Genomic DNA, 26,095 nt, shown 5'->3' on the forward strand with positions numbered 1-26,095 from the left:
CCATGGAATACAGAAATACAGATACAGATCTCGAAGAGCCTTTTATATTGTTAAAGTTATTTGATATGACGTTTAGTTACTAGACAAACAAGAATTACTGTTGCTAGGTGTTGCATTAAAACAAACAAACAAAAAAATGTTAATGATGACATGATTTTGGCCTGTTCCCTGCATAAAGCAAGAATGTAGCACACAAGTAGATTTAATTTTATTTTTTTCTTTTTTTTTTTTTTTTTTTTTTTTTTTTTTTTTTACAGTACATGCGCTTAACTTTACTTACAATGTAAGGGATTTACCTGGGTTATGTTAGGATTAGGGTTAGGATTAGGGTTAGTAACCAGTTATTACCTAGTTATTGTAATTACTAAAATAAGCACATAGTATATATATTTGGGAATAGGACTGTAATATAAAGTACTACCCACAAGTCATATGGGCTACTTCTATGGTACTTTCATATGGTCTTTCTATGATAAAGATTCTTCAAAAAATTGTATTCCATTGGAAAAATAACAGCATACAGGTATAAAACCACTTGAGAGTGAGTAAAGTTCTTAACTAGCAGTGGTTCTTAACCAGGGGGACTGGTTATATGGGATAGCCATTAATACGATCTGGAAAAGTCATATAAATGAATAAAATATTATTTGTAACAAACTTTCATTTTTCTAGTTATGACAAGCTCAAACATGTTTTATCAGGTAGAAACTGAATAAAAATAGTCTTTAAAATTTTTACCCTGAGTCCTTGTTGCAAGCAGCTGGGGACCGTGGAGTCAAAAATATTGAGAACCACTGCTTTAAAAGTGAAGTGTGAAATTTCTCCAACACTAACAACCCCAAATAAAATAGCGAAAATAATGGTTGTTTCCAAGCACAAAGCCCACAGAGGCCTTGCATCATTATTATTTTTCTTATTTTCTTTGGAATTTTATGGCATGTTTTCTTACTTTATGGCCTCTTTGCACTTTTCGATGTTTGGAAACAACGGTTCTTTTTTGCAGTTTTGAAATTACACACTGCACCTTTAATAACACACACGATGACAAATTCACCAAAAAACTGTGATGACAAGCTTTTCAGTACAACAGACACCTGTAATGATGTATAACATTTTTAACATTTAAAGGGATAGTTCACCCCAAAGTTGAAATTACCCTATTATTTACTCACCCTCAAGCCATCCTAGGTGTATATGACTTTCTTCTTTCAGACAAGTACAGTCAGGGTAACGTAAAAATTTCCTGGCTCTTCCAAGCTTTGAATGAAAGCAGTGAATGGCTGTTGAGCATTTGAAGTCCAATAAAGTGCATCCATCCATTATAAAAAGTACTCCACATGGCTCCGAGGGGTAATAAAGGCCTTCTGTAGGAAAACAATGTGTTTTTGTAAGAAAGATATGCATATTTAAAACTTTATAAACTGTAATCTTTAGCTTCCACTAACTGTTGTATGTGCGTTCACAAGAGAGTAGCGTTCCAGCGGATGATGTGGGACGTAGGTGTAGTGTAAGCTCTGGTGAGAATATGCTAGTATGCTATGCTAGTCTCCTCTTGGCTTATTTTGAAATGCTGTGACATTTTTATTTACAACTTCTCGTTTTGTACTTCTAATTCATGACAGGTGTTTTTTTTTCCTGCATCTTGCATCATCCGTTGGAGTGTCGCTGTCTCGTGTATATGTGACATTGACGACAGTTAGCGGAGGCTAGAGATTACAGTTCATGAAGCTTTAAATATGAATATTTTTCTTACAAAAACACATGATTTGCTTCAGAAGGCCTTTGGTGAGCACTATTTATGGCATTATAAAGCTTGGAAGAGCCAGGACATTTTTTAATATAACTGATTGTATTTGTCTGAGTAAAAATAAAAGTCATATACACCTAGGATAACTTGAGGGTGAGTAAATCAAGCGGTAATTTTAATTTTTAATTAAGCACCTCTTCCAGTACTATATTCCTTGAGATGATGTATTATAGTTCACTCACCTGTGATTAGATATAATGCTCACTGATTATTAATTTTTGATTCATTGACAGATGTTAAGAATGGAGCTTTGAGAGATTATCAAATCCGAGGCCTAAACTGGATGATTTCTCTGTATGAGAACGGCATCAATGGCATCCTGGCTGATGAGATGGTAAAAACCCAAATCTGTCTCTTTGTAATGTTTTAAAATAAAGCTCAACACATTGAAATGCAGCATGTTTCTAGTGGGAGGTCTACTTAAGAGCAACTATGTGATTTAGTTTTTAGTTGAACGCCTACATTTTCAGAAATAGTCTGAAAATGCGTCATTGTGGAACCACACAGATTCATGACAATGAAAATACGGCTCCGGCATCTTTCAGTAAGACTGTGATTTTTCTGGGTCTGTCTGTTGATGTCATAGACTGTGACTCACTGGATTTCTGTGTTCTGATTGGTTCAGGGTCTGGGTAAGACCCTGCAGACAATCGCGTTGCTAGGCTACCTGAAGCACTACAGGAACATTCCTGGCCCCCACATGGTCCTAGTGCCCAAATCTACTCTGCATAACTGGATGAATGAATTCAAGCGCTGGGTGCCCACCCTGAAGGCCGTCTGTCTCATTGGGGATAAAGATGAAAGAGTAAGGCTGCTCAAGTCCGGTTTTTCTTATGCTTTAATTTGTTCTTTTCCCTTTCTACCCACTTACATCCTGCCAGCAGGTTCTTCAAAATGCTTGTGTAATAATTAATCAGTTCTAATGAGTAAGTGCATGGTTTTAGGCAGCGTTCATACGTGACGTGATGATGCCCGGCGAATGGGACGTGTGCGTGACATCATACGAGATGGTGATTCGGGAGAAGTCTGTCTTTAAGAAGTTTAACTGGCGCTATCTGGTTATCGACGAGGCCCATCGCATCAAAAACGAAAAATCTAAGGTATTTGAGTCCAGATAAACAACTGATGAGAACCAATTAATGCAAGAGTGACTAAAAAGCAGAGCAATATGTCTCATAACACTTCTGAGATGATTTAATGATCTGATGCAGAGAAAAAAGACTTCAGAGTCATCTTTCTTCTCTTTTTCTTTCTTGCTGTCTGTGTCTCTTTTATCTCCGGCTCACAGTTGTCAGAGATTGTGCGTGAGTTTAAGACGACCAATCGTCTGTTGTTGACTGGTACCCCACTGCAGAATAATCTACATGAGCTCTGGTCGCTTTTGAACTTTCTGCTGCCTGATGTGTTCAACTCTGCCAGTGTGAGTCATACTTTTTTAAATATCGCAGCCTGTTTTATCTCCTCCCACAGGTTATGTTGCTGTATCCGTCACAGTTGTGTTAGAAGTTTGTATACAAATGTGTTGTGTGTTTAAAGAAGTCTTCACTTTAGATTATAAAACAAAGTTTAAAATCAGATCAGTAAAGAGACTGTGAAAAAATGGCTTCAGAGCCAAAGTTCAGGCCAGTAATATATATTTTTTAAGAAATAAATACTTTTATTCAGCAAGGATGCTGTAAATTGATCAAAAGTGACAGTAAAGATGCACAATATTGGATTTTTGGATATTTTTCAACTCATTTTGCCAGATGGCTGATAGCCAATGCTGATACCGATATATTTCGTTTTGTTTGGAAACAACACCAAGTTTCTCCTTTGCAAAAATTATTAGCAAATTCTTTTTCATTTTGGTTAGTTTTTAACAAGAACTTATTTGTTAGAATAATAAAACGGTAGTGAAGTTCTTTTATAATGACAGTACATTGAAACTATAAATAAACTATATATCAATATTATATTATGACTTCAGTTACTGCTTTATTTAATGAGAAACACAGTCTGAATGTTATTTGTGTATTTTAATTTCATTTTATTTGAAGTAGGCCAACAGCGCCCCCTATGGAATTAAAACTCCTTACTGAACGTGCAATGTAGGACCTGGGGGAGGCTGTTGCTGCTGCCACCGCGCATGCTATTACTGTTTACTCTATTACATATACTTACTATCACACCGAACATGTCATTCTGTATTTGCATTCTTATATTAAATGCAGTTTAAATGCCTCTTATCAGCAAGACACATTGGCATAATTTGGCCGATGCCGATATTTATGATATAAATTCTGATATCGTTCTGATAATATTGTGCATTTCTAGTTTTCACACAAATAATAAGCCCCGCCAATATTTATGATATCAGTTCTGATATTGGTCCGATAATATTGTGCATTTCTAGTTTTCACACAGATATTAAGCCCCACCACTCTTTTCAACTATGATGATAATAAGACACTTTTCTTAAGGACCAAATCAGCATATCAGAATGATTTCTGATTAATCATGTGGCTCTAAAAAAAACTGGAGAAATGCCAGAAAAATTAAAAATTATATTTTAAGATGTATTAAATGAAAAAAAAAAAAAAAAATTAAGTTAGTGTATATAACAGATCATAGTCTAAGAGGCACAGCTATGATTGTAACTTGATCGCAACAGGTCCCAAGAGAAAAATAGATGAATAAACATAGAAATTAATTTCTTAATGAAAACATAAAAATGCAAAAAATGCTTTTGTCAAGGTTAGGTTTAGAGGTAGAGGACAACATTTTTTACTAGCTCACCATAAAGACAGTAAACGTCAATTCAGTCCTAACTGTTAAAAAAATATCTGTGTGTGTTTCTAAAATTTCAGGATTTTGATTCGTGGTTTGACACAAATAACTGTCTGGGTGACCAGAAGCTGGTTGAAAGACTTCATGCAGTGAGTCTATTGATATATCAGTGTTTTTTTTAGTATTGTTCAGCACTGAAGTACTTTTTGTTGTTGTTGTTGTTGCTGATGATTGGGACACTCAGGCTATTGAGTGCTTGTTTTCAGGTTCTGCGTCCATTCCTGCTGCGTCGTATCAAAGCGGAGGTGGAGAAGAGTCTTCCTCCTAAGAAAGAGGTGAAGATTTACCTGGGGCTCAGTAAAATGCAGAGAGAATGGTAAGTTCACATACACAATTTCCTTAAAAACAAAAATGAATTAAAGGGATAAAACATAAAGCTCCCTTTCAGATACTAGATCACAGTCGTATAGTACTTAACCACATTTAAAGTCAAGTGTAAGTTTACCAGATGCATTGTAATGCATCACTGAAGCAACATTCAGTGGGCAGGAACAGCTTCTAACCGCATCCGACAAAGATGTAAATGCTCATTTGCTTTTGTTATTTGCATAAGATTAAAGGTGACATCGGATGCCCACAAGTTGGTTTTAATTCTTTAGGGTCTTTATGTTCTGTCTGCAACATACTTTGGTTTAAATTCCTAATTGTTCATGTAAAACAACACCCTTTTTACCTTGTCAAAAACAGCTCTGTTCAAGGGCTGCACGATAAATCACATGTGATTTCATGCGCGTCTCTTCAGTAAAGCCGTCAGCAGGGCTTGAAATTCCAACCGTTTTGGTCGCATATGCTCCCAAAATTTAATCTGCGCGGCCTCAAAATATATTTGGAAGCATTTGTGCAAGAAATTGTTGTGGTGCGACTTGTTTTCATTTCTTTACAAAACCTTCGCTAGCCTAACTACTGCCCAGACTGCTGTGAGCTGATACAGTGACAGTTTCGCCATTTTCTCCAACATTACATAACTAATTAAACTCGATCTGTACATTCTTAACTTTATTGCAGAATTTAGATATTAGCCGTCGATCACTCCCTGTCACTGACACTGCGCACCGCTGAAACTCGGAACTGGACGTTTTTTTTCTCACTCTCAACCAACCTCTGTTCCTGATTTGTACAAACTACATTGCAATTAGGGGTGTGTGATATGACAATTTTTGATTGTGGACAAATAAAATGTCTCCACAATCTGCTTTTGAAGAAATATACTACAATTAGTGCTACAGCACACATTCTATCAGACGCAATTCTGGCGCCTCCGTCTCAATATACTGTACAACGTGGCATACATTCACATCAAATGATAACTCAGCTTCAGAGTTTCACTCACGCAGGGGCGTAATTTCCACTGGGGACACAATTTTTTAAAATCCCCCCACTTTCAAATTGTTTTGTTAAATTAATGTCTTGTATTGTAGAATGCACGCTCAGCACCGCCAAAAGTTTAGCGCCATCGTTAAAACGAAACTGAAAGTAAAACGCGTGCACGCATTCAAAAGGAATTTTAATACCCCACGTTTAGAGAGCGACTCCCCAATGTGCGCAAATTAGGCTACATAACATATCTAGGCTGTAGGCTATAGGTTGTGTAGTTGTATTTAATGCAACCTTAATATTCATTTTGTGCTCCTAAATTTTTTTTGGTGCTCCTAACTTTTTGAAGTTGGGAGCACCAGTGCTACCAAGTAAAAAAGTTAATTTCGATCCCTGCGTCAGTAAATCTCCATCATGTGCTTTCAGATGGCGCCATAGTTTGCTGACAAGCTACGCAATATCATGTTCATAATCAAATGAGATTAATTTGCAATTGTGAACAGGATGTTGCGTAGCTTGTCAGTGATCCACGGCTCTGTGTATTAAGTGCCGCTCCATCTGAAAGCATGTGATGGAGATTTACTACTAATCAGCTTTACTGACGAGATGCACATGACAATCGCGTGCAATTTATTGTGCAGCCCTACTCTGTTCACAGTGACCTGTTTTGTTGCATGTCCCTTTAAATGATAATGAGGTACTGCTCACTCCACCCCTCTCTTTTGGTTTTTGCGTATTTGGTGATGCGTTACCATCAAAAATAAAACGAGTCCTTAGTCGCTTTGACGTCAAAATAAAATGAAGACTCTTATATTCACTTAATCATCCAACTAAAAAAAACCCCGCATTGCTTACGAGACGTCGCTACAGCTGCTCAAACACTGAAAAAATTGCAAACAGCATACAACTGGCTGAGAACGATTGGGGGCATGGCATAAGCTGTATGACATCATACTGCTCAGAAAATCAAAATGGCTTGATAATTGAGACTTTTAGGTTTTTTTGGGAATTAGGAAGAAGTGAATAGATTTTTAGAATTGTAGGGTGGTTGGGTGCACACACTGCTATGATGATTTATATGCAAATTCCACATAAAAGCAAATTTTGCATCTGATATCCCCTTTAGGACTGTAAATATTAACAGATTGTGATGCAAAGTATCTAAAACTTTGATGGACGGAGTCCACAATTTTCATCATTCTCATTTTTTCCATCAGTAAAATATTGAGTCATTAATCTTTAATGTGACACTGATATCACAAGACCTTGTGTGGTAAAAACCCTTTTAGTTTTACCAAGGGTTATGTCTTTTTATTCTGTTCTCATCATGTAAAAAAGACAAAAAAGAGGCTGGGATCTTGTGTTGGGGTCAGTCAGTTTAACGATCAATATCATTTGAATTATTCTGCAGAACTAGAATGGGATCTCTTATTTATTTCTGCAAATCATCTCTCACATCTCTCTTCATTTTTCACAGGGGCGCTTTAAAATGCCATATGGTTTGATAAACACTTTGGGTGATTATTTATAGTGTTGTGTGTGCTGCGTACTAGTGAAATCAAAATATACTGTAAACAAAAACACTGTTGCTTATCAGCCAGATTTTTAATCATTTTAACTCATCTCATCAGTGGGTTGTCTGAATGACTTCAGTATAAGACATCCCTGTATAATTAGACTAGTTTATGGTAATAACTGCTTACTAGACGTGTTTCTTACGAGGATGCTTATCTCAGTCATGACAGATAATTATAAAAGATAAATAACTAAAGCAGAGACCTAAGGATTATGCTTTTTTTTACTGCAAGCAATTTATCCAACAGTAACCTTGAAATGTATTGAAGGCAGTGGATTTGTTTGTACAGCGCTGCTTTGATTGATGTGGTTGTCGTGCTTTATACTGTAGATGAATTTAGTGATGTAACTTCTCAAAGAGGGTTAACTGTTAAATGTCAGCATGCTGAAATCCTCTCTGAGAAGCCACAGTTTTAAATCTGTTAATGTACCATTGGTAAAAATCTAAAAAACATCTTGATTAACTCACTAGTCAACCATTTAGTCAGCTGTTGGGAGACTTATCAACCATCCTGCCCAGTTGCTATTATAGAGAAGTACTTGGCAATGAAAACTACTCAACAAGCACTAGATCCAAAAATCAATTAAAAAACAATTAGCAGTTATTATCATGTTGGAATAATAAGAAATCACACACTAACACAGTGTTTATTTCTTTAATTAAACCAGGTACACACGTATCCTGATGAAGGATATTGACATCCTGAACTCTGCCGGAAAGATGGATAAAATGCGGCTTTTGAATATTCTGATGCAGCTGCGGAAATGCTGCAACCATCCGTACCTGTTTGACGGGGCGGAGCCTGGTCCCCCGTACACCACAGACACACACTTAGCCACCAACAGCGGCAAGATGGTTGTACTGGATAAACTCCTGCCTAAAGTGCAAGAGCAAGGTAAGCAGTGTGTGTGTTTACTAACTTTTAATTGGCAGATATTTTGTCATGTTTTTGGTTAGAATGCAGATGATTTTTTTTCATGTGCTTGTGTGTGCAGGATCCAGAGTGTTAATATTCAGCCAGATGACACGTATGTTGGATATTCTGGAAGATTATTGCATGTGGAGAGGGTTCGAGTACTGCAGATTGGATGGGAATACACCTCATGAGGCCAGAGAGGTACACAAATTCACACTTACCCACACACATACATACATACATACATACATTAAAGGGATAGTTCAGCCAAAAATGAAAATTCTGTCATTAATTACTCACCCTCACATCGTTCCAAACCTGTAAGATTTTTGTTCATCTTCAGAACACAAATTAAGATATTTTTGATGAAATCCGAGAGCTTTCTGACCCTGCAAACAGCATTGCAGCTGATATGTTCAAGGCCCAGAAGGGTAGTAAGGACATTGTTAAAATAGTCCATGTGACATCAGTGGTTCGACCAAAATGTTATGGTGATGTTACTAGAAAACCTTTTGTGCACAAAGAAAACCAAAATAACTTTGATGCACATTCACGAGTGTATCATGATGCATGCGTGTGGTGCTACTGATGCAAGAGCCAGCGGTCAGTTAAGACACACATTTTGAGTTTTGTCAGTAGCAAAAAAATAAAAAATAAATGGATGAATAAATGAATAGTAATATTACTGCAATATATTTATTTGCTTGTTTAACATTTATAATAGAATAAAAAAAAAAGTTTAAGAATTATTATTATTGTATAGTCATATTGAATGAACTCCACAAAAGCTATATAGACGATATAGTTTTTTCCCTTTCTATAGTAGAATGTTGTCTTTAACCTGTAATTTTTTATTTTTTTTGTAACCTTTTTTTAGGGCTGTCAGTCGATTATTATTTTTTTTAATCTAATTAATTATATGATGTTTTGATTAATTAATCTAATTAATTGCAAAATAAATTTGACTGTGAAATACCCACAAACGATTATTTAAAGCTATTTTTCTTTTAAATGAGAAAGTACTAAGTAGGCATTACAGATTGTAGCTTTAAAAATAAATATTTTGTTTGATTCAACAAAATTTATTACACATAAACATTAAGGCAACAACGGCCTAATGTAAACTATGGAACATAAGATAATTTGAAAAACATCTCAGTATTTTTTGTTCATACAATGAAAGTCATTTGTAACCAAAACAGCTTTGTTACCAACAGTCTTCAAAATACCTTCTTTTATGTTCAACAAAAGAAAGGTTTGAAACAACATGAGGCTGAGTAAACGATGACAGTATTTTTTTGTAATTATCCATTTAATGATTTAATTGTTATTATTATTATATATATATTTTTTGTGAAATAATACTCTAAATAAGAAACTAAATCTGCCAGCAGGTGGCGGTAAATGTCTTTATCAGTCATTCACTCACTCGGTTCGTACAAACGGAATGAAGTAAATGGCTCTCTTTATGAATGGGCCTTTGAATCATTGGTTCACATGATTCGATCAAAACGCAGATTCATTCAGAACTAAACACTGCTGTGTTGCTCGGAGACAACAATTCAGCTATGGCTTCAAAATTAATATGTTCTCTGCAAAATTAAGCAAAAATGCATAATATTGTGTTTAAAATACAACACAATATCAACTTCTTATTTACGGAACTGTTGTATAAAATCACATTTAAACATGATATTCGGGACAAAATCGGCACTCGTATCGCTTATCGTGTGATATAAATATGACACAAAACACATAGAAGCATTTTTGCACAAATACCTTGTATTTTAGGGCATAGGTGCATTAATGGAGTTGTTGCCCTGCATCATATTTGTCAACAGTCAACTATATGAAATGTAAGATGATGTACAGTTCAGGGGGTGGAGCCAGTGCGTTAACTGCGTTAAAATATTTTAATTGCGTTTTTTTTTTTTTTTTTAATTAAGTTAACACATTAAACTGAGAGCACTACTTTTTTATTTAGTTGATAGTTGATAAACCTGCAAAAGATTTGCTTTTCCATCTACCAAAATATTTCTTTCTCAAAAGAGCTAAAGGTATTGTTTATGGTCTGGTAAGAGAAACCAGAACTACTCTTGTTAAAGGAGAACTCCACTTCCAGAACAACAATTTACAAATAATGTACTCACCCCCTTGTCATCCAAGATGTTCATGTCTTTCTGTCTTCAGTCGTAAAGAAATTATGGTTTTTGATGAAAACATTTCAGGATTGTTCTTCATATAATGGAGTTCAAATGTGCCCCTGATTTTGAACTTCCAAAATGGAGTTTATTCTACATTTAACCATAATTTCTTTACGACTGAAGACAGAAAGACATGAACATCTTGGATGACAAGGGGGTGAGTAAATTATTTGTAAATTGTTGTTCTGGAAGTGGAGTTCTCCTTTAAATCACCATTCCCCTCTCTAAATACCAAGAGGTATAAAGGAATGATTCATCAGGAGGAAGAAAGGAAATCAACAGGCTTTACAAAATTATGAGATGCGTACAGATACTTCATGTGGAATCTCAGCAGAGTTTATATAAAGACACTGATTAACCAACCTGGTAGTCATGGAAACCGTTGATCAGTTTCTGGGGTGAATTTAAACTCTGTGGTTACACAGGGATGTTAGTCACACTCATAAGCTAAGAATGTTCTTGCAATTACTAGAAATTAAAAGTGTTAGTTTCTTCTTGTATTATTTTGTTTTCATATTTGCCTGTTTTTAATAATTTTAGTGAACTTCATTTAAATATCGTGTAGAAAAAGAATGTATTTAATTCCATTCATTATGTCTATGTAAATATGTTGTATATGTAAATTGCATTATGTATATGTATATCGGCCACTGACCACCCTGATCGACTGCTAATAAGTAGACCATATGAATTATAGTTAAGTGGTTCAAATACATAATTTCTGTCTCTCTCTAAATTGCTGTCCTTGTCTTTTCCTGTCCTTCTGTCTCTGTTGTTGTGCATTAGCAAGCCATAGAAGCTTTTAATGCCCCGAACAGCAGTAAATTTATCTTCATGTTGAGCACACGGGCAGGTGGGCTGGGGATTAATTTGGCTACAGCTGATGTAGTGATTCTCTACGACTCAGACTGGAACCCACAGGTGGACCTGCAGGCCATGGTGAGCAACACAGCACACACACAAAACTACAAAACCAAGATCACTAAACTTTATGATCGTCAGCCTCAGAGAGATGCTAGCTTTCTTTATGACGCTCGTTTTAAATGGTTGTTGTTGTGCTGTCTAACGTATTTTAGGACCGTGCTCACCGTATCGGACAGAGGAAACCAGTAAAAGTGTTCAGGTTGATCACAGACAACACAGTGGAGGAGAGAATTGTGGAGAGAGCAGAGATGAAACTACGCCTTGACTCCATAGTCATCCAGCAGGGTATGAACACGCTAGAAATAAAACAGTTCCTGCAAAGTAAAAAAGGCGATTCCTCACGGTTCAGTTCTCATGTCTAATGACACCTCTAAAAATATAAATATTAAACTATGAATTTTAAGGCGTCCATGTTCCAGAAGTAATTACAGTAATTCTCGCTCTCTGAATGGCTGTACTGACAGAGAGGAAATGGATTTAACAGTCAATTAAACAAAAAAACTCAAACTTTGTATTGCAAATGTGTAATTATAAGTAATTTGGATTACTTAAAGTAAACAAAACCCTAAAGATGGTTTGCAAATTGTAGATGCTAATAGATTTCTCACTGGAGCAGTGTTTGAGCTTGGATGATGTTGAAACCTCATGGTATTTACTAGTGGTCATTGTGTCACAATAATAGACACATAAGGCCCTTTTTTAATGATCTAAACCAGGGATGGGCAACTTTGGTCCTGGAGGGCCAATGCCCTACAGAGTTTAGCTCCAACTCTAATCAAACACACCTGTCTGTAGCTTTCTAGTGATCTTGAAGACATTGATTAGCTTGTTCAGGTGTGTTTGATTAGGGTTGGAGCTAAACTCTGCGGGACAGTGGCCCTCCAGGACTCTGATCTAAACGCATAGACTGATGCTCATGGCACAGGTGCAGTTAGGGCGTGTCCGAATTTTTTTTGGTAGTTTAATGACGGTCCAAAAGGGTTTTACCTATTCTCTTAAAGGAGAAGTCCACTTCCAGAACAAAAATGTACAGATAATGTACTCACCCCCTTGTCATCCAAGATGTTCATGTCTTTCTATCTTCAGTCGTAAAGAAATTATGTTTTTTGAGGAAAACATTTCAGGATTTTTCTCCATATAATGGACTGGTATGGTGCCCCGAGTTTGAACTTCCAAAATGCAGTTTAAATGTGGCTTTAAACGATCCCAAATGTGGTTGTAAACGCCAAAAAAGAAGGGTCTTATCTAGCAAAACGATTGGTTATTTTCATTTTAAAAAATACTTTTAAATACTTCTTAATCACGAACGCTTGTCTTGTCTTACTCTGCCTGAACTCAGAGTATTCTGGTTCAAGACAGTTACGGTATTTTGAAAAACTCGAATCATATTTTTTCCCTCAACTTCAAAAATCATTTCAAAATCATTCTACATTGCTGCAGAAGTACCGACTCAGTCTTTGCAAAGTGAACATGCAAAGAAGATCAAACACCCTTAACAAAAAAGGTAAAACAGATTCTGAAGTTAAGGGAGAACATGAGATGGGAGTTTTTCAACATACCCTAACTGTCATGAACCGGAAAAGAGGTGAGTGTTGAAATGTTTTCGTCAAAAAACAAAATTTCTTTACGACTGAAGAAAGAAAGACATGAACATCTTTGATGACAACAGGATAAGTACATTATCTGTAAATTTTTGTTCTGAAAGTGGACTTCTCCTTTAATGAGTCATAGGTGTGTTTTGGGCATAACATATTACAAACGCGCCCTTTAAATAAATAAAAAAAACTGCGACACTTGACTTTAGATCAGGTTTTAGTTGGTCAGTGGCGCAATCGTTTTCAGTTGCTTCAAAATAGCAACACGCCAACAATGGGCCTGAACACAATTAATTTCCAGACAGCACACCCATAGGTGAACAGATGGGCGCAAGTGCATTTGCAACTTAAACAACATGGCGCTGAATGTGAAAATGGTAACTGTGTCTGGCTGAAACAATCAAAAAACACTTGCGTTACGCCTAGCGACGCATTGCGCCAGGTGTATGCTAGGGCCCAGTGTGTCTTTGACAGTGATAATGGTACTATTCATATACACTCCTGTTCAAAAGTTTTTACTTGGAATTTAAAAATGAAATTTAACTGAAAAAAATTAAAATTACCCCATCATTTACTTACCCTCAAGCCATCCTGGGTGTATTTGACTTTCTTCTTTCAGACAAATACAGTCGGAATTGTATTGAAAATGCTGTGGCTCTTCCAAGCTTTATAATGGTGGTGAATGGGTTAAAAAAAGGGTTAAAAAGGCCTTCTGATACAAATTTACGTATTTTTTGTAAGAAAAATATCCATATTTAAAACTTCATGAACCTTAATCTCTGGCTTCCGCTAACTGTTGTACACACATTCACTAGAGAGTGGCGTTCCAGTGTGGGATGTGGGTGAGAATATGCTAGTGTCACATGAACCATGTTTTGTTTACAGTGAAAGAAAGCCGGTCTTATATTGAAATCCTCTGTCATTTTTCTTTACAAATCCTCATTTTGTACTTCTAATTCATGACCGGTGTTTTGTTTTGCTCTCTCCACATTCTGTGTTCCTATGTCATATGTCAAACGCTGAAATGCCACTCTCTCGTGAACACGCTTACAACAGTTAGCGGAAGCTAAAATATTGATATTTTTTCTTACAAAAATGCATCGATTCACTTCAGGAGGCCTTTATTAACACCCCAGAGTCACTTGGAGTACTTTTTGTGATGGATGGATGCACTTTATTTTGCCTCAAAATCTCAACACTCATTCACTGCCATTAGAAAGCTTGGAAGAGCCAGGACATTTTTAAATATAACTCCAGTTGTATTCGTCTGAAAGTAGAAAGTCATATAAACCTAGGATGGCTTGAGGGTGAGTAAATAATGGGGTAATTTTCATATTTGGGTGAACCATCGCTTTAACAACTAATTGCAGTGTTCAAAATAGTTCAGTAGTGTATTTGCCTAACCAATATAGGTACAAACTGAACTGTGGAAAAAAAGGAGGTTAAGTAGTTATGTGCTGTTATTTGTGCTCTTACAGGACGGCTGATTGACCAGCAGAATAAACTTGGAAAGGACGAAATGCTACAAATGATTCGACATGGAGCAACACACGTGTTTGCCTCTAAAGACAGTGAACTAACAGATGAGGACATTGACAGCATTTTGGAAAGAGGCGCCAAGAAGGTGAATGGACACAAACAAATTAGACTCTATAAAGTTGGTTAAATTTACTGGTAAATTTCATAATAGCTTCAGGTCCAAATTCCGAAAGCTTTCATATTCAAGCTTGGATGAATAAAACCCATCAGATTTCCTTCACATTATGAGAATTTTCCACTCTTACACTCCGGTTGATTCTATATAACCCTGTTGAACTCTCTTTGATGGCTGTTTTCCCTCTCAGACGGCGGAGATGAACGAACGCTTGAAGAAACTCGGCGAGAGCTCGCTGAGGAACTTCACCATGGACACGGGTGGCACTGAGACCAGCCTTTACAACTTTGAGGGAGAAGATTACAGAGAGAAACAAAAAGTTAGTATCCGTGTGGAGGTTTACCGAGTGGGAATCGATTCATACTCGCATATAATGCGGCTCCGAGGTGCATCTGAGTCTATCAGTGTGCTTTTGGCAGCTACTTAAGCTTTGCGCTTTTATGTCACCGACTGTGAGAGTTTATGTGAAGCTGAAAGTGTATGTGTATGCTAAAGTATTCTGTGTGTTGTGCAGCTAAGTTTGATCGAATGGATCGAGCCTCCTAAGAGAGAAAGGAAGGCCAATTATGCTGTAGATGCTTACTTCAGAGAAGCACTGCGAGTCAGCGAACCAAGAGCCCCGAAGGTAACACACGTGCAAGGTTTAGACACTCTGAAATGATTTTTTTTGTCAGTGCTACTCATGACTGCATACTCTAATGCAAGTACAGTGTACACAACCCTACAACACAATAAATAATGCACTCAGATCACTGTTTTTATGAGGCTGACAGCTGCACTGGAGTCAGTGAGTTGAAGTAAATGTAGAAGTAACTCAACTGAAGGGCGCTGTATCATCATGTATTGGAGGGACGTAATGGATAAAGAGTGGAAAACACAAAGGTTGCAGGTTCAAACGCTGACTCAGAAAATGACCTCATGAACTGGATGCTCTCGTTCTGTCTGTCCTGTCACTGCGCTGCCCTTGAGAGAGACACTTAACTCTAGATTGCTCCTGCGGGACATTTTGTTTGAATAGTGCACTGTAAGTCATAAAAAACATCAATAAGGATAAAAGCGGCTGATAAAGAAGTAGTAAATGCAGTGTTCTGCTTCCTGTTGTATGGGAAAATTACACCTTTCATGCAGCTTCTTAATATCTATAGTAGTTTTAATCAAAAGTTGTGTATATTTCGTAAATTATTACAGTTAACTTGTGTTTCTGATAAATTTATAAATATATATATAAAACTACCATCTTTTATTATAAACAGGGGTGCACATAAGTGGTATGCAGGTCTGCATACGTGACCAAAATAAGAAATGAGCTTTATAAATAAGCTCAGAGCATGCATTTGCGTGCAGACATGGTTGACAGCTGTTAATGCACAATTACCATTTTAGATCGACAAATTGTAATACTGTAAAAGATTTCTATTTGAACTGACAGCATAATTCTGTTCGCTGACGTTTTCAATGCACAATGCAAAAATTTGACATTTCATTCACTGACGCATACTTGCCGGCAACCCGCCAAAATGATGAAAATTCATATAAAAAAGTAAATATTTTATTTTTATGTTTACTATAAAATAACTGTATTTTTATTTACTACTCCTTTTTATTTTAAATTATAATAGTATTACCACACTTTATAACTTTGTTGATTTTACTTAAAAAAAAAAAAAAAAAAAAACCTAAATTAATAAAGCCCAATTATATTATTATCACTATTGTTAATAAATTTTTTTTGAGTTATATTTAATGGGTCACACTACGTGCAATGTACAATATATTTAGATTTTCTGCACCTAAATTCACTATTTATGACACTATTCTATTTTATTTCTATTCTGGTCAGTACTGTTATTGTTAACTTAAACTGAAAGTATTTAAAATCATCTTCGTTCACTAAAATAAATCTGAAATAAAATATAAATGTTATACAAAAAGCTTTAAAAATAGAACTGTTTCTTTGGCAGCTAACTGAAGTAAAATCGTTTTAAGTTGTAGTACTAAAATTGCTTAAAATAAAGATAAATTATAGCTAAATATAATCACAAAATGACAAAAGCACAACAAAACTACTAAACTTATACTAAAATTAAAAAGAAAATTGAAAATGTAAAAATAGAAGCAAATTTAAAATATAAGTAAATATTATAATAGCATATAAATAGTACTAAAACTGCACTTATTCTGGATCAGACGGTGCAACAATCATCAATAGTATTTGATCTAGATTCTAGAATGCTGGGAAAAATAACTGAAAAACCAACAACCATTGGAAATTGTGTTTTGTTTGTATTTGCTAGGGCAGCATAAACTGGAAAGAAAAAAAAAAAGATTTCTAGTAAATTTGATGGGAGATGATCGTTTATAAAGTGATAACCCTGTCAGCAAAATACTTACAGCAGGGAGCCAGTAAACCTCAATTTTAATGAATATCATTAAATTAAATTGAAAACCAAATGAGTGTTTTGATTAAAGTGAAGTGTTCACTAGATAAAGATGCATCTGCCAGGAGCATAACAAATGTTTTGTCATTATACAGTGCACATCAAGAATCACACAGATGTTTGTATGAAAATATCTACACAACAAGTGTATGTGAACAGATCATAAAAAGTGTTTGTGTGTGTGTGCGTGGATGTGATCCAGGCTCCTCGGCCTCCAAAGCAGCCCAACATCCAAGACTTTCAGTTCTTCCCACCACGTCTCTTTGAGCTGCTGGAAATGGAGATTCTTTATTACAGGAAAACCATCGGATACAAGGTGAGCACCTTTTGTACGTCATGTTTGAATTCAGTATTTGTGTACGATCTTCTCAAGTGCTTGCTTTTGAAGCATCTGATATAAAGTGGTAAAGTGCGACTGTGTATGTGTTTATTGTAGGTTCCACGTAATCCAGAAATCCCAAATTCAGCACAGGTGCAGAAGGAGGAACAAGCTAAGATAGACGAGGCAGAACCCCTATCACCTGAAGAGACAGAGGAAAAAGAGAAACTACTTACACAAGTACACATAAGTATCCTCTCTATCACTCTCTCACACATTCATACACACTTACATGCACTGAGTACAGAGCACAGTGCTACAGCAGAATGCGTTTGTTTTTCCCAGGGCTTCACAAACTGGAACAAGCGTGATTTCAATCAGTTTATTAAAGCTAATGAGAAGTACGGTCGTGATGACATTGACAACATCGCCAGGGAGGTGGAAGGCAAGACGCCTGAAGAAGTCATGGAGTACTCTGGTACAGTACGCACCAGTGCAACTATACAGAAGCCTAACATCTAAACAAATTATACACTAGAAATGCGCAGTCTACATATTTTCAAAATTCACTAGTTGGTGAGTTGTTTGAACTAAATGGCCTTAAAGGGATAATTCACCCAAAAATGAACATTCTGTCATCAATTATTCACCCTCATGTCGTTCCAAACCCATAAGACCTTCGTTTTATCTTTGCAACACGAATGAATGTATTTTTGATGAAATCCGAGAGCTTCTGACGACAACGCAACTGACATGTTCAAGGCCCAGAAAGGTAGTATGGACATCGTTAAAACAGTCCATGTGACATCAGTGGTTCAGCTGTAATTAAATGGAACTATAAGAATACTTTTTGTGTGCAAAGAAAACAAAAATAACGACTTTATTCTTCTCTTCCGAGTGCCACACATTTACATGAGTACCACGATGCATGCTTTTTAAGGAACTCTGTATAATTTAGCCGGTTTTGATCAAATTAAAAATAAAAAAGGAAGAAAAATATAATATAGTATATATTAAAATATGGGAAATGACGACGGCAATAACAAATTTTAGTTTTTTTTATATTTATTTATTTTAGTAGTAATAAAATATTACTATAAATTTTTTCTCATCATATTAATTTCATTAATTTCAATACGTAATTTATAATGCAAACTCAGCATACTAATTAAAGCATTTTAGAAAAAATATGGAAGCATTTAAGGAAGAAGAGGGAAGAAAATCAAAGCATGTGGTCAACCATCGTGAGCCATACAAATTGTACACTATAGATATTGATAAAAAAATTAACCTTCCCATTACGAGGTGATATTTTGACAGGGGAATTTTGTTTTTACCTTTGTAATGGCATTTTTCTCACTTTTTAGTAACAGTATGTCATCTTTTATGTCAGTTTTAAAAAAATATACATTTTATAAGCTTTTTAAAATTTCGAATTAAAACAACAGAATAAGAACAAGTAGAATAAGAATAAGTTACCAATCAAATGAAACCAGTTTTAACAAAATTAATTTGTACTACAGACATGGCACAGAAGTATTTGATGTATTTTCATGTTTAATGAGGCTCAGAGGTGGCATGAGTGCAATCAAATTCATAAAGTCATGTTGAGATTAATGTTTTAAATGTAATATTTTGAATATGGAAATATTGAATGATTTAAATTATTGAAAAAGTACTTAAAAATTAAGTTAATCTGCCAGTAGGTGGCAGAAAGTCACCGATTTAATTACTGAATCATTCATTCATTTGATTTTTTTCGAACGGCTGATTCATTTAGGAATAAAGCAAGTGACTGTCTTTATAAATAGGAAATTGAATCATTGACTCACTAGATTTGTTTAAAAACGAACGTTCATTCATAAACGAAACACAGCTGTGTTTGAATGGAGATGTACAGCGGCTTCCTTTTTTCAAACTATTTTTGATAACGAAATAGAGCAAATTCAGGCAAGAGTGTAGGAGTCAGACAGTGCAAGTCAGTTAATATTAACTTCTTGTGTATTTAACTGTTGTATTAAATTAATATCTCATTTACAAACTCCCTTAAACTGTCACTCATCTTAGTTCATCGTGATCTCACAAAGTTCCATTAAATTCAACAAAGCTCTTTACACTGCAAAATGAATGTCTTATTTACACTCTTTCTACACTTTGTTTATAAACGGATTGGTGAGATATGTCTGTGATACATTGCTAAAACACGTAGAAACCTTTGAAGCCTCCCTCAGCGCAAACACAAATATGCTGATTGGGTCAGTCGCACTGGTGCTCCTTAATAGTTTTTCACAGTCGCGCGCAGTAGTTTTCAGTATTGACTGAAATGGTCGCACTGTAGAGCCCTGCATAAAATACATAAGTAGCTACCTGAACAACACAAAAAATATTTCACTACTGTAATAAGTACACACGACTTACACGTTGTTTGTCATTATAATAGCTGTGTTTTGGGAACGCTGTAATGAGCTGCAGGATATTGAGAAGATCATGGCTCAGATAGAGCGAGGAGAAGCTCGCATCCAGAGACGCATCAGCATCAAAAAAGCCCTGGACGCCAAGGTCAGCGTTTCAGAAACTTGCCATGGAATTCAATTATGTTGTTGACAAGCCAGTTTTTCTTTAATGGCTGCTGAATTATGATTGTGTGGTAGCCTTAGTATTCCTTGCTTTTGATGATTTGCAACCTCAATATTAGACAGTAAAGTCACAGCCTTATCAGGCGAAGCAAGAAACTTTCAGAGAAAAAAGGAATTTTTGATGCAATAATAATTAGTAAATATTACTTGTTTGATGACGTGTGTTTGGTGTACTTGTAGATAGCGCGCTACAAGGCTCCATTCCACCAGCTCCGCATCCAGTACGGCACAAACAAAGGAAAGAACTACACAGAGGTGGGTGCAATGGAAAGAGAGTTAGTGCATGTGTGTAGTGTTTACTAAGAACTTAAAATGTAGAAACTTTTCTTGGTATTTGTGCCTTTAGGAGGAAGACAGGTTTCTGATTTGCATGTTGCATAAGATGGGCTTTGATAAAGAATATGTCTATGAAGAACTTCGACAGTGTGTACGCAACGCTCCACAGTTCAGATTCGACTGGTTCATCAAGTCCAGGACTGCCATGGTGAGAACTTGTTTGTGTTAGAGCTGTTATAAAAAAAAGTGTTAAAAAATGACAAATATGTGATAAGCCTAAAACCACAACATTCTTAGATATTATTGTGGCAGACTAGTAAAAAATTGAATAGACTTGAAAAACAGACAGTTGTCAGTTGTAAAGCCTTCTTTTTGAGGCATCATCACATGAAAAAAAGATTCATAAAGAGTCTAAATGGCACTGTAATTTAATATGACAGTTACAGTCAGCTCAGATTAGATGTGAAAGGGAAGTCTTATATGGATATATTTATGTGGTTGCGCATGTATATAGGTTGACTTAGCTGTACTTTGGGGACAGCATTGTCCCCGAAAGTGAACTGAATTTCACAAAGCCTCCATTTAGGAAGGTCCTCAATTGACTCTTCGCAAAGACCCGCACCCCTTCATTACTGTTGCTATGTCCGACAAGTGTGCAATATTGACAATGACTAGGCCATTTTTAGGGGGCTGTAGCTTTTTTGTTACTTTATTACTGAGACAGGACAGTGGAGAGATGACAGGAAAGTATTGGGTAGAGCGAGGGGAGCGGGAGCGGTATAGGACCTTGAGACGGGACTCAAACTCAGGTCGCCGTGAGCGCAGTTGCGCTGTATATGTCGGCGCACTAAGGCCATCGGCACCGGCGTGAAACATTTTTTAAAAATGTATTTATATATTTATTGATTTTTATTATTATACCCTCATTGGGGGCTGAGCCCCCCCTAAAATGAAAATCCTAGAATCGCCCCTGAACACTGACAAAAAATGTCTTGAAATTTTCTGAGATTTTATCGATAGTGATTATTAGACAATATTTTGCTGAGTGTGTTATTGTGCTGATATCTTAAGGACTACCGTGGATAGCTGACTTCTAACGTTTTTGATATTTTTGATATTCTATGTGGTCAGTTCACAGCATTGATAAAAATGATTATTTTCTAATAAGTTAAAATAGATTTTTACCTTTTATGGGCATTTTTACCTTTATAAAGCCATTTTTTCTAAAAGTATGCATCATCTTTTGAGTCAAATTCTTACATTTAATCAGTCATTTATAATAATACATTTAGGCTGTTACCAAACAAGTAAAATCAGCATCAACAAAATACATCTTTGCAGAAGTTGCATCAGAAGTGGCCTTTTAACTTTTTTAGGTTTCGAAATCATATTAAAGCTGGGTTTAAGCCCCTTCCAAAACTGCTTTTATTTTGTCCATAGCTTGAATGTAACCAAAGTTATGGCTATCTTAAGTTGGCTGATAGCGAAGATTTTTAGGAATGGAATTTTGAGAAAAACGGGGGTAAAGTGAAACGGCTTTCACTTTCACTTAGCGGGTTTAAAGAGAGCTGTCTGTCAAGTCAGGAGCACTATACTGCATCATTACACAAACAGACTAACAACTGTTTTCCGTTGTTTATCATGGGCATAGTCTCTGAACTTTTGACCACCCCTTTTATGTTTAGATAGCACAAATAATGCAGCCTACCTTGTAGTGAAAGCGAGCGCAGCACAACTGTTCGCGCACTATGCATTTAACAGACTCATCAGACTCCATCTTCTCTTTAGTAACTTTATCATCCAATCCTTCATCTCTGGATGAAATAGTCTATAATAACATCGCTTTGGGCACTGACATCACCAAGATTGAGCAGATTGAGATGAGAAAAATCGGTTAAGAGAGCAGCTGCGGTACTTCAGACTGTGTTGCGCTCCGCCATCTTGTGATATATAAAAAATAAATAAATATTTATTAAAAAAAAACTTTGCGTGCCGTAGTTTACACAGGACTGGTGGAGAATGTGAATTGATACACCTTTATTAAATATGTTACGTGGTTTATTTTGATAGGTTAACTGTTTTTGTGGTGTTAAGGGAAAGCATCTCGACAGCGCGTTCATAACATAAGAGAAAGACAGTAATTTCTGCTTGCTGCAATAAATCGCTATTTTTCTGCACTAAAGTGAATTTCGCAGAGATATTTTCAGAGATGATAGACAAGATGTTATCAAATAATTTAATGAAAACCTAATTTTGACAAAAAATTGACATTTGACCTATTTTTCAATTTTCTTGTAAACGTCCCAGCGCAACATCTGACGAGTTTTCCCAGATCGCATCACATTTACACGTTAATGCAGCTTAGAGAAACACGGAATGCTTAAACCTGCAGTTACAAATGCATAAATAATGTTTTGATATTTTAATCATAAAATGTTGAATACTTTGCAATTAAAACTACCAGTAGGTGGCAGTATGTCACTGTTAATAAGGAAGTCATTGTGATTGAACTGAATTATTTAAACGGTCGATTCATGTTGCTCAGAGACGCAAAACAGTGCTGTTGCTGTGTTTGGAATGATTTTTTGTCAGCAAAATAGAGCAAAAACAGGCAATATGGTGTCTAAAACAAAAGTCTCTTAATATTAACTTCTTGTTTACTGAACTGTTGTATAAAATCAATCACATTCACATTTGTAACCATGCTGATTTTGTAAGAAAAAAATAGCACACTTCATGTGATATTGATTAACTGTAAGAAATGATATAAATATATACATTTTCTGCCCCCATATTTTGAGTTTTGTGATCATTTTAAATGCATTTTAACAGACTGAATCAAGCAGTGAAACTCTACATGCACTAAGTTAGTCTAACCCAGGGGTCACCAGACCCCGTCCTGGAGGGCCGGTGTCCCTGCAGAGTTTAGCTCCAACCCTAATCAAACACACCTGAACCATCGAATCAAGATCTTACTAGGTATACTTGAAACCTCCAGGCATGTGTGTTGAGGAAAGTTGGAGGTAAACTCTGCAGGACACCGGCCCTCCAGGAACAAGTTTGGTGACCCCTGCTCTAACCAAACTTCATCACATAGTCACGTATGCGTGCATTCTGTAGGTGTGTTTTGTTTGGTTTTTGCCACTTCTCATGCCACACGTGTACTTACTCAGTAAAAAAGACATTGCGGAGCAAAGCGTAAACTGAAAACGCGTCGACAGACAAAACAGAGTTTTTGTTTCATGCCAAACAATAAAAACCATTTTGTGGCTCTTTAATGTGTTGTGACAGATCATTCTTTTCTACTAGTTATAGCACAAAATAAACATAATTGAACATTTCTGTGGAAAGTCATCAATACAGACCATTTTTCAAGTTCACGTCCATCTGACCAACGGTAATCTACTCTCCGGTCTGGTTTGTTTGTTGGACAAAAATGGCAGATTTAGCATTACGATTGGTCAGGTCACCTATCAATCAAACTCCCTGCGAAGAGTCAATTGGAAAAAAAGTTCATACATTCTTAAAACTGCAAAAAAAGAATACATTTATGGTTTGGGTTAAGACTAACCTGTAGTGTTTATCTAGAAACATAAAAAAACTATAAAACGTTCTCATTCAGAGACAGGTTGAGCAAACCTGTATGCGTGTTTCACACACAAATGCAAAACTTTGTTTTTTAATCACATTATATCCAGGGATGTTTTTCGGGTCATATTTGTGTGTGTGTTTGTGAAAGCGAGTGGGTGCGATGCTTGTGTGATGCCTGAAAGGAATTGTAAAAGTCGATGAGATGTGATGTATAACTCTTGTGCTGAGATGATGAAAGAGTTTCCTTCCGTGTGTTTTGTCTGGTTTGCTAGGAGCTGCAGCGTCGCTGTAACACGCTCATTTCTCTCATTGAGAAAGAGAACATGGAGATAGAGGAGAAAGAGCGCGCCGAGAAAAAGAGAAGAACACCCAAAGGACAATCAGTAATACGTCCTGTCTTCTTTCTTTTCGCTCCATCTGTTGTTGTGCTCCGTGCTTCACGTCCCCAGAGACTTTCCCTCTAGTTCAGAATCACGCTTGAACAACTGAACAAGAACAACATGCAAATGATCAAAATTCCCCTCAGATTTACTGTCCGCAGTAAAGTATAGTAAATCCCACTGCCGATTGCAAACCTGCCTGTCTATCTATCTATATATCTATCTGTCTATCAGAGCATGTGCATGGCGAGTTGTAAAATTTTGCCTGGAGCGAGGAGCATTTGTTTTTCTTTTTTCTGCCTGTTCTCTCTTGCTTCAGTACCATTCCATCACATGTTAACTGCCTATAATGTCAGCAAGATTTACAATGTGTTATCTGTCTATCAATCTATCTATCTATCTGTGTCTGTCTGTCTGTCCTAAAAACATGCTGTTTGTTTCATCTTGTTGCAGGCTCACAAGCGTAAAGCCGAAGTGTCGTCTGACAGGAAAGAAAAGAAATCTCGTACCTGACTCCTGTGCCCGCAGCTCTTTGCTCCCCGTTACGAAGCACTACAATAATCAGACGTCTCTCGTCAAGCATTTTGCCGTTGTTTTTATCTGTTATAACTGTGACTCAACACCAGTTTCTTAAAATAATCGTGTAAGTTTGAGCAAAACAAGCTTTTTAGGGACATCTAAATACTTCCATACCATACTGAATTTCGTCCCTCGGGCTGCATACGTGTTGGCAGCTACATGACGTTTTGCTAAAGCTTGTTTTTATTAAACATTTTTTCAAAATGTTCCTTGTTCATATCAACGTTGGCATTTATTTAGCATGCTAAATAGGGGCTCCAAAGCCTGTTCTGATCTTGTTTGTGTGTTTTATAAATGAAAATCTTTTTGCCTGAGACTCTGTTATCGTACGTTTAAGGTCTCCGTGATATGCACCTTAATCCATGTGATCTGTAGCTTTGCACATCCAGTCTTCTTAAGCTCTTTTATACATTCATGTGCCATTTTAATGTTGCATCTAAGCTATTTTACACATTCTTGTTTGGAATCTGGACTCTTGATCTTTATATGTACAAGTTCAGTATTATTAAAAAACTAAATTGGTTGGTTTTGTTTATCTTATTTATATGGTTATAATGTGTAAGAGAAACTGTGCCACATTAATGTTACAAATTTTGTATAACAGAGCTAAAAATCTTGTGTCCTAACCAGGCATGACATGACAGAACATGCAATAAAAGCTTCTCTTCTACACTGAAAACGATTTATAGTGACAGAAGTAGCCAAAAACCCTTTGAAACCAGGCTTAGTGACCTGAAGAGTTTTTCATATTAGCGTTTTTTCACTGGTATATTATGAAAATAAAGATTTATTAAAAAATGGCAATCAAGAAGTCATATGTGACCCTGAACCACAAATTCAGTCTTAAGCAGCACGATTATATGGGTAGCAATAGCCAAAAATACATTGTATGGGTCAGATTGATTGATTTTTCCTTGATGCCAAAAACCATTAGAATATTAAGTAAAGATCATGTTCCATAAAGATATTTTGTACATTTCCTACTGTAAATACATCAAAACTTAATTTTTGATTAGTTATATGCATTGCTAAAAAAATTCATTTGGACAACTTTAAA

General features: G+C 36.1%; 1 protein-coding gene across 2 annotated transcripts in view; it reads left to right on the plus strand.

Annotated features, from left to right (window-relative positions):
- The window catches only part of smarca1 (SWI/SNF related, matrix associated, actin dependent regulator of chromatin, subfamily a, member 1), a 29,991-nt gene extending 4,431 nt beyond the window's left edge, over positions 1–25,560 (plus strand). For both annotated transcript variants that reach the window (XM_051110882.1, XM_051110883.1), the window contains exons 5-25: positions 2,041–2,141; positions 2,433–2,612; positions 2,752–2,907; positions 3,096–3,227; positions 4,657–4,725; positions 4,843–4,952; positions 8,195–8,421; positions 8,522–8,643; positions 11,433–11,585; positions 11,723–11,855; positions 14,644–14,789; positions 15,010–15,138; positions 15,334–15,444; positions 17,460–17,573; positions 17,694–17,816; positions 17,922–18,054; positions 20,017–20,135; positions 20,393–20,467; positions 20,559–20,696; positions 24,352–24,462; positions 24,913–25,560. In XM_051110882.1, the coding sequence (XP_050966839.1) occupies positions 2,041–2,141; positions 2,433–2,612; positions 2,752–2,907; positions 3,096–3,227; positions 4,657–4,725; positions 4,843–4,952; positions 8,195–8,421; positions 8,522–8,643; positions 11,433–11,585; positions 11,723–11,855; positions 14,644–14,789; positions 15,010–15,138; positions 15,334–15,444; positions 17,460–17,573; positions 17,694–17,816; positions 17,922–18,054; positions 20,017–20,135; positions 20,393–20,467; positions 20,559–20,696; positions 24,352–24,462; positions 24,913–24,972 (2,642 nt within the window). In that variant the 3' untranslated portion in view covers positions 24,973–25,560. The remainder of the gene's footprint in view (positions 1–2,040; positions 2,142–2,432; positions 2,613–2,751; positions 2,908–3,095; positions 3,228–4,656; positions 4,726–4,842; positions 4,953–8,194; positions 8,422–8,521; positions 8,644–11,432; positions 11,586–11,722; positions 11,856–14,643; positions 14,790–15,009; positions 15,139–15,333; positions 15,445–17,459; positions 17,574–17,693; positions 17,817–17,921; positions 18,055–20,016; positions 20,136–20,392; positions 20,468–20,558; positions 20,697–24,351; positions 24,463–24,912) is intronic.
- Positions 25,561–26,095: the final 535 nt, after the last annotated feature.

Source organism: Labeo rohita, chromosome 5 (genome assembly GCF_022985175.1).
Source record: "Labeo rohita strain BAU-BD-2019 chromosome 5, IGBB_LRoh.1.0, whole genome shotgun sequence".
Lineage (NCBI taxonomy): Eukaryota > Metazoa > Chordata > Actinopteri > Cypriniformes > Cyprinidae > Labeo > Labeo rohita.